Below are 9599 nucleotides of genomic sequence, written 5' to 3'. Positions count from 1 at the left end.
TGACTCTGCAGCAATAGAAGAGCTACAGCCTGGGACTGTAGTCCAGTAGAGTGGACCAATAAGGTGGACATTTCTACTACAGTGGACAGATAGGAATCAACAGCAGCTCAAAGCTGTACATTTCATATGAATATCGATAAATGCAAACATACTCTGCAGCCTTTCCTCTCATTAATACTGTAACGCCTCTTTCACGGCTGATGGAAAGCGGCGTGGTTGACGGGGCAGACTGCTGTGGGTATGAAGGAGCTCATGCCGTGCCTGCAGACCCACTTCTGTCGGGACGTCTAAGAGCTGACACTTCTCCTTAAGTTCTTGCATCATTTGGAGGAAATTCAGTTGGTCAAGGGTGCAAATACACACATCCACCACAAGGCTTTCACCCCAACAGTGCTCACCATAACAATCAGCCATAACATTAGCACCACCGACTGGTGAAGTGCAGTGAACAACATGAGCTGGTTCCAGTGGCTCCTGTCTGTTAAGGGAAGCAGGAAAAAATGAGTGTTGGGGTTCTAGACGATGACCAGGTCAGAACATCTCCAAAACACCAGGCAGCTATTGTGGGGGGTGTTCTGGTATGCAGTGGTCAGTACAGATCAAAAGTGATCCAAGGAAGGACAACTGGTCACGGTTACCATTGGAAACCTCCATACTGGACTTTCAGAATTCTAGACCCCTGTAACACCATCAGCTCTGGGACCCCTGTGGAGTGGGTTCTACTGTATAATCAGACACACTGTAAAAAAGAAAAAACCCTTAGCTCATTAATTACCTCACTAATGGATACAGAGGGGGTAGATCACGAGAAACTGGCCTAATCATAACTGTAATACTAATATACAAACGGACAAAAGTATTGGGACACCTGCTCGTTCACTATTGTTTCTGAAATCAAGGTTATTAAAATAAGCTTTTCCTGATTTTGTTGGAATGACTGTCTCTACTGTCCAGAGAAGAAGAAGGCTTTGTACTAGATTTTGGATGATTTGCTGTGGAAATTGCTGTGAGGATTTGATTGCATTCAGCATCACTACCCCACCATGTCATCCCCAACTCACCCCAAAAGTATTGGATGGAGCTCCTCCACCATCATTCCAGAGAGCTCTTTTTCTTTCTGCCTTTTGTCTGTTTGTGTGTAATTATATTATTATTATTATTATTATTATTATTACTATTATTATTATAAGCAGCTTATTCCTAAACAATCATTAACTCCTTACCCGTTTGAAACAGATTTGACTGCTTTGAAGCGTCCTGAAAGCCTGACAGCGCCCCACAGTGGCAGCACTGCATAACTGCATTTTCTGAATAATGTCACAGTGTGTTTATACTGGGTTAAAAAATAAGTAGAGCAATTTAAATCAAAATGTTTCTTTAAATAAAAAAATAAAAAATAAAATAAAGTAAATAAAAAATAAGAATAAAAACAAAAGCAAAACAAACAAAAAATAAATAAATGAAAATAAAATAAAATAAAATAAAATTTGTGAATAGGGTGTGTTGTAAAAACACAATTGGACAACACAGCAACACCCTATTCATCAGCATGTATTACCATACCAGCTGCATAGCAACCACCTGAAATACCATAGCAACCACTTCGTGAAAATCATTGAGCAACAGCCTGGCAACTGCTTAAAAGTTTTGAAGGGAACTACTTTTCTCTTCCTATAAACATTATTTATATTATTATTAAAATAAAAAATACGTGCACCTTTAACCTTTGATTATTATTATTATTATTATTATTATTGTTGTTGTTGTTATTAATTACCAATAGATTGTTCTATTAAAGAACAAATACAAATATGTTGAAAATGAAAATTTTGAAAAGTTTCATATTCAAAATATAATGAAAATAAGCAATAAGCCCTCATAAACTACATTTCCCAGCAGCACAGCGCTCCGCTCACAATCACGTGGCCTTTCTGTGCCATCATTGGTAACGCCTGAATGCCCATCCAATCCCGTTGCAGGAGGAGAGGCACTGGCAGCCAATCCTGGCGCAAGAAGGCGGGACTTGTCAGAATACGGGTGGGAATGTAAACATCAGGCGTCCTCCGGGCCAGCAGAGAGCGCTGTGGCTCGGCGCGTCTCAAACAGCCAACAGACTTACACATCATACACAGCGCGGCTTCCTGTGGAGGAATGCTGTGAAGATCTGCGAGGAACATGCGCTCCTTCAACGTGTGTCACAACACTGTAGCTCTGACACTTCCTGGTACACATCTGTGGAGATCAGTGGGATTTCTAATGCTTATACAGAATACCAGCAACACCAGGGCAGTGCGATGACCCCTGCTGCAAGACCCCCTTACTTAAGGTAGCTAGTTATCATATTATTATTTTATTGCTTATTAATATGCTATTGATACCATGGATACATGGTTGTTTTGACTGTTTAAAAATGCCTATAATCTAATCTCTAATCTAAGTCATAGCCAGATATGGGTTTGAAGGTTGACCTTCACCTACATGCAAGCAGGTAATGTGGATCCTGCCCTGCATGCAGACATCCCTAGGCCCCCATGACCCATGATTGCACCATATATGAATTGGGGGCCTTTCAGTAATCCCATGCTTTTCTGTAAGCTACAGTAATACCTGATACTGTACATATATGAGAGTATGTGGGCCTCTTGTGGGTCATCAAGTTCATAATCAGCAGAGGTAAATAAAAGTAAGTGAAATTCAAGAGAAAATCAGCCAATTTCTATATTTAATTTTTACATATTCATCAATATTTTGGATTTACAGTCCAGTATATGTATTTACAGTATAGTGGACTAGTATAGTAGTAGTCATTTGCTTTGTAATACGGTGCATCATCATATTGGAAGTAGCCATGAGGGGGATGTGTAAACTAGGGATGCACCGATCCAGCCTTTTCTAGTTCTGATACCGATACTGATACATAAACTTTGCATATCGGTCGATACCCGATGCCAGTCCGATACCATTGCTGAATTAATAAGCCGTACATCTTACCATGTGGGAGAGACTTAAGGAATCAGGATTGACTTTAACATTACTTTATTTAATAGAACCAATAAACACAGATATAAATGTACTAAATTGTAATTTGTCATTTATTTATTTATTTGTCTCACACCAACAAATTAAAAAGAAAGGACTGGTTCCATGGATCGGCCTAATTATCCGATACCCAGTCTAGCTAATTTTGTTAATATCAGGCCGATACCCGATCCTAATATTAGATCGGTGCATCCCTAGTGTAAACAGTGGTCATGAAGGGATGCGCATGGTCAGCAACAACACTCAAATGGGCTGTGGGTCCCAAAACAAGGCAGAAAAATAACCACAAGCTTATTCACGATACCGGGATACAATACCGTACGTGTGTAACACTGTTAAAATCAAAGGAATGGAATTTGCTTAAAATATAGGAATGTAAACAATGAAACAAGCACCCGTGTTGTATCTGATTTCACCCGATGCTCTTGTTTCCACAGCAAATAGAAAACAACATGATCCAGAAAAGACTTCAGAACGTCAGAAGCACAATCAGCAAAGCCCACCTCGCAAAGCTGCCCACTCTGGAATGGACCATCTTCCAGAAGAATGGCCAGGTTCAGGCGTAAATCCTGCGTCACCCTAACTGCACTGGCCCTTCTCATATTTGTAATCGCTGTCGTTCTGAAAACCCTGATCCCAGACGACAACGGCGCGGTGGACTCCTTCGGTGTGGCGGCCTTTGCTCAGAAAGGTCATGGAGAAGAACAGCGTCTGCAGCAAAACAGGGTAGATTTTGAGATTCATACCAGAGCTGCAGACGTTATGACCAGGAAGGCTCCGGAAGAGAAGGAGCTGGTTTTGGAGAGCGAGGCTGACGCTTTCCCTCCTCCGAACTACAACATACACATTTTCTACTACATTTGGTATGGAAACCCTCAGTTCGATGGTCAGTACATTCACTGGAATCACCCTCTCCTGCCACACTGGGACCCTAAGGTGGCTGCAGGATACCCGAAAGGAAGACACGAGCCTCCAGATGATATTGGAGCCAACTTCTACCCAGCTTTGGGTGCATACAGCTCTAGAGACCCGTCTGTAATAGAGGCTCATATGCAGCAGCTACGAACTGCGGCCATCGGTAAGAGACACACTAAGTTACCAGTTTATTAGGTACACCTACCTTCTACCTAAAGTTGGTGGCCATTTTATCAGAAACACCTGCCATATTGGTGCTCTTTGCTGGTGATCAATTACAAACTGAGTAAAGGGGCGGCCCAAGCCTTTATTTTTTACTGGACAGTGATGATATAGGCCATGTGTACAGTATATAGTAGCTACTATGCTCTCCCTGTAGATGATGTGTAGTTATTTACACCAACAGTACTATCTAATTTAACTTGTGGTGCCCAATTGTTTGCCAATGACTGTGAATAATAATTAATTATGGGAATAACAGCCTGTATTGTGTGATTTTGTATGTAAATGTGAAAGAAAAGAAAGGGAAAAAAACTTCTTTCAGTGGAAGTCAGTGTAAAACGATTTTATTCCAATTAATTTGGGAGAATTTCTATTGGTCCATTCATCATCAAATTCTGATACAATATAAGGAACAACTGCCAGATTCTCATTATGTCAAAAAGTGAAAATCAGCAAAAATGGAGATACACGGTTTTTGCTTGACAGTCACACAGTATTCCTTTCCAGGTGTCCTCGCAGTGTCTTGGTACCCGCCGGGCAAGGAGGACGATAATGGCAAACCAGTCGATGACATTATGCCTCTGATTCTGGAAGTAGCTGATAAGTATCAAGTGAAGGTATGATTTACATTACATTTACATTACATTCATATTTAAATGTACATTCACAGCGTTTAGCAGAAGCTCTTCTCCAGCGACTTACAGAAGAGCTCAGTAAAGACCCTTATCTAATTTATAAAGACTAGAATCCAGAAGATCCTCTAATCTTAGACTCTACTAAATACAGAAGTCAGTCTGGAGACACAGTCCTCCACACACTCTACACTCTGCACACTCAGTCCTCTCAGAAGAGGAGGAGGGTCTTCAGTCTGGGTTCAGGGGAAGTTCGTTCCACCACTTCGGTGCAGGACAGTAAAAGGTCTGGACGCTCGTTTCCGTGGATCTTAAAGGATGGCGGGTCGAGCCGAGCCGTGCTTGAAGCTGGAAGGGCTCTTGGTGCAGATCAGCTTTTGACCATCGCCATCAAGTACGGATGGGCTGGCTGGTCCAGTCTTGTCTTTGTAGGTCATCATCAGGGGTCTGAAATGACCTGATGACCTGGGCAGCAGCTAGAGGAAGCCAGTGAAGAGGGAACACAGCAGCAGAGGAGTGTGTTCAGGTGTTCAGGTGGACGGAGGCTTGTGAGGAGATACTTCAGACCTGTATTCAAATCTGTGCACTTCTCCTTTACAGGTAGTCTTTCATATTGAGCCATACAAAGGGAGGGATGACACCAGCATGCTTGAAAATATCAAATACATTGTGGAGAAGTGAGTATCTGTTACATATATCTGTTTCATATATGATAATGTTTCCTTTTTTATATGGTTCATATTGAAATGTTAATTTATTAATGTTATTTTGTTATTTACATGACATTTAAGGCCTATATCAGACGCTCTTCTCCAGAGCGACTTACATTGAAAAGTGCTTCACGATTACTCAGAAATACCCTTAGCTAGTTTGTATCAGCTAGAACCCAAAGAATCCCTCTAAGCTTAGATGCAGTGGGTGAAATATGTATTGGTCACCAATTTGTTTTATTTTAAAATAAATATATTTCTAAAGGTGCTGTTGACATGAAATTCTCACTAGATGTCGATAACAACCCATAAAAGAGGTCCATAAATGAAGTTATGTGTAATAATGAGAAATCACACAGGGAGAAAGTGTTGAACATGCTTCCTGATGACAGCTTCAGGACGCCTCCTGTATGGAGAAACCAGTCGTGTGCATTGCTCAGGTGTAATTTTGGCCCATTCTTCCACACGAACACTCTTCCGTGGGCTCCTTCTATAAACTCTATGTGCTTTAGTTCAGTCCATAGATTTTCATTTGAGACCGATGGACAGTTTCCTTGGCTGTGTGTTTGGGATCGTTGTCTTGCTGAAATGTCCACCCTCGTCCACATCACTTCAGCGTCCCGGTAGACAACAGCAGATTCCTGTCAAGAATGACTCGGTACATTTGTCCATTCATCCGTCCTTCAGTTATATGAAGCGGGCCAGTGCAAACCTCACTGTTGGTATGGTGCCTTTGGGGTGATATGCAGCGCCTTGTGTGACCTCCAAACATGGTGTGTATTATTACGGCATCCAGAGAGTTCAATTTTGGTCTTATCTCAGACTTGTATTAATGTTGTGCCACTAAGTCCGTCTGAAGGGGGCGCGTTCCAACGGGAACGGGACGTCAATGCATACCCCATGCATATAGGGCTGGGCTGTTCATCGAAAATGAATTAAAGTCGATATTCAGAACCTCTAATGGACATAATCTTGCTCACGACAGTTTCTTAGATTATTATTATGATTTTTTAAATACATTTTCATAAATTATGTTAGTACTTTCCCCACTGTGTGTCCCCTTAAAAACACACTACTGCGTATGTAGACATGTGACCCCATGTGCCCGATCCTGTCTAGGGCATAAAAGCAACATGAAGGAGATCTCAAAACACTGAGCCAACTGAGCAGCAGCTCTAGCAGCTTCGAAAATTGCTGATTAATTAATCGTTAATTAATCAAATAACCGTCACTAGGGGCTGTTACCGTAGTAACATGGACCGTAATACCGTAAAAAACAGGCCTCCATTGAAAGTTTTTGACAGCGATTCAATTATTCCTCTCCACACGTTTCCCAACACAGTCCCACTCGCTCTCAATGGGGTTTAAATCTGGTGACGGTGTTGCCATGACATCTTCATCACTCCTCAGCCCACTCCATGGCTTGATGAGTGGTGTGGGGTCTCGCATTGTCTTTTTGGCAGATCACGAGAGAGACCCTTCAAACACGTCTGGGCCATTCTGAGCAGATAAGTAGATAAGATAAAGTGCAGTGCTGTATGTCAACAGCAGACACCCCTTTCTTCAAGGTCCTCATGTTCTTCTCACACAGGTATGGAGACCATCCTGCCTTTTACAGATACAGATCGCGCACCGGGAAGCTCCTTCCACTCTTCTATATTTATGACTCCTACTTGCAGAGCGCAGATATCTGGGCGCAGATGCTTAAGACTACTGGCAAGAGGAGCATCAGGAACACGCCATACGACGGCATCTTCATCGCCCTGCTCGTGGAGGAGAAGCACAAGAAGGAAATCGTGGCGGCTGGCTTTGACGGCATGTACACTTACTTTGCCACTAACGGCTTCTCCTACGGCTCCTCCCACCATAACTGGAGGTCCATTAAGGACTTCTGTGATGGTAACAACTTGATTTTCATACCTAGTGTAGGTCCAGGCTATATTGACATCAGCGTTCGCCCCTGGAACGCGCAGAATACGAGGAACCGCATCAACGGGAGGTACTACGAGACTTCCTTTAGTGCAGCGGTTGAGACGAGGCCACGGATTATCTCCGTTACTTCGTTTAATGAGTGGCACGAAGGCACTCAGATTGAGGCGGCCATCCCTAAAACAGGAGGCCGGATGGCTTACTTGGACTACCTTCCTCACAAACCTACTGCGTATTTGGAGATCACACGCAAATGGGCTAAGAGATTCACCGAACAGCTGGAGAAGTGGCTGGAATAAGTGGGTAAACTGAATGATGAGAACAGACACTTGGCAAGAGTGACAAATGATGAAAGACTGATCTTAATCTTAATAAAGAAATTAAAACCTAACCCAGTTTCGGTTGTTCTTGATATGATCAGAGTACATGAGATTTTAAATGCTGCATTGATTGTGATCACTGTACAGTCATTAGGGCCTAATTAGTTAAGCTTTTAATCAATGAATTCAGCTACTTTTAAGTTGCACCCATTGCTGACTATAAAAGATAATTAAAGAAAATAAAAAAAAAGATCTATATATAAGCCCCTCTAGTGGAAATCTGACCTCTGGGATAATGGATGGTGGAGCTCCATCCAATACTTTTGAGATGAGTTGAGGAGTTGGGGGTAATGAGGTGGGGTGGTGATCGAAAATCCAACATCTTCACCTCACCAACACTCTTGTCATTGAATGCAATCAAATTCTCACAGCTATGCTCTGCTCCAAAATCTAGTAGAAAGCCTTCCTCCCTGTACAGTAGAGACAGTTACTCCGACAAAAGCAGGATCAACTCTTTTTAAAATCCTTGAATTCAGAAAGAAACATTGAATGAGCAGGTGTCCCAATACTTTAGTCCATTTAGTGTAGATGGAAATGTTATAACTGGAGAGCAGTTGCTGCAGTAGGCCTATATTTGGCAGAGTTTCTGTCTGTCTGCCCACATTTAACAAAAAGGGAAAGATTAAACTGAATATGTGTGGTTCGTTTTTATCTCTGTGTATAATGAGATGCATCACCAGTATAATGCCACTGGTTGTCATGACCATGCTGGTCCAACAGTATGACCAGCATGACCAGCTTGACAAAACTAGTCAACCAGTATAACCAATTTGAAGACCAGCTAGGGCATGCTGGTCAACCAGCTAATCCACCATACTCTAATGAAAGCATACCCTATAATGGTCAACCAGTGTAACCCGCCTGTTTACCAGCATAGGGTTTGTTTTCCTCTGGATGAACAGCTTGGCCACACATATCAACCAGTTTGACCAAACCAGTCAGCCTGAATGACCAGCTTATTCAAACTAGTCGATTATTTAGTCGACTAGCTTGGTCAAGCTGGTCAAGCTGGTCAACCAGCTAATCCATCAGACTCAAATGAAAGCATACCCTATACTGGTCAACCAGTTTAACCAGCCTGCTTACCAGCATAGGGTTTGTTTTCCTCTGGTCAACCAGCTTGGCCAAAATAGTCAACCAGTATGACCAATTTAAAAACCAACTACCAGCTAATCCATCATCTTGGCCACACATATCAACCAGTTTGACCAAACCAGTCAACCTGAATGACCAGCTTAATCAAACTAGTCAGTTATTTTGATGGCTAGCTTGGTCAAGCTGGTCAACCCTCTAATCCATGAGACTCAAATAAAAGCACACCTTACACTGGTCAACCAGTTTAACCAGCCTGCTTACCAGCTTAAGTCTCGTTTTCCCATGGATGAACATCTTGGCCACACATGTCAACCATCATGACCAGCTTGAGGACCAGCTTGGCCAATCTGACCATGCTAATCAACCAGCTATTCCATCAGACTCTAATGAAAGCATTCCTTATACTGGTCAACCAGTTTAACCAGCCTGCCTACCAGCAAATGGTTTGTTTTCCTCTGGATGACCAGCTTGAACAAACTAGTCAACCAGCTTGGCCAAAGTAGTCAACCAGTATGACCAATCTGAAGACCAGCTACCAGCTAATCCATCAGAAAGCATACCCTATAATGGTCAACCAGTTTAACCAGCCTGCTTACCAGCTTAAGTCTCGTTTTCCCATGGATGAACATCTTGGCCACACATGTCAACCATCATGACCAGCTTGAGGACCAGCTTGG

At 42.4% G+C, this 9599-nt stretch overlaps 1 protein-coding gene across 2 annotated transcripts; it reads left to right on the top strand.

Annotated features, from left to right (window-relative positions):
• The first annotated feature begins 2199 nt into the window (after window positions 1-2199).
• Window positions 2200-7838, top strand: manea (mannosidase, endo-alpha). Of its 2 annotated transcripts, XM_072690244.1 has the most exons (6): window positions 2200-2326; window positions 3477-4117; window positions 4684-4793; window positions 5409-5485; window positions 7110-7333; window positions 7448-7838. In XM_072690244.1, exons 2-6 carry the CDS (start codon window positions 3586-3588, stop codon window positions 7744-7746), a joined length of 1242 nt encoding a protein of 413 aa, XP_072546345.1. In that variant the 5' UTR covers window positions 2200-2326; window positions 3477-3585; the 3' UTR covers window positions 7747-7838. The 2 variants fall into 2 exon arrangements, with proteins under 2 accessions (XP_072546345.1, XP_072546344.1); XM_072690243.1 differs by having other exon boundaries at window positions 7110-7838.
• Window positions 7839-9599: the final 1761 nt, after the last annotated feature.

The sequence above is a fragment of the Salminus brasiliensis genome, chromosome 10 (genome assembly GCF_030463535.1).
Source record: "Salminus brasiliensis chromosome 10, fSalBra1.hap2, whole genome shotgun sequence".
In the NCBI taxonomy this organism is placed as follows: Eukaryota; Metazoa; Chordata; class Actinopteri; order Characiformes; family Bryconidae; genus Salminus; species Salminus brasiliensis.
This window is presented reverse-complemented; position numbering and strand designations above follow the sequence as displayed.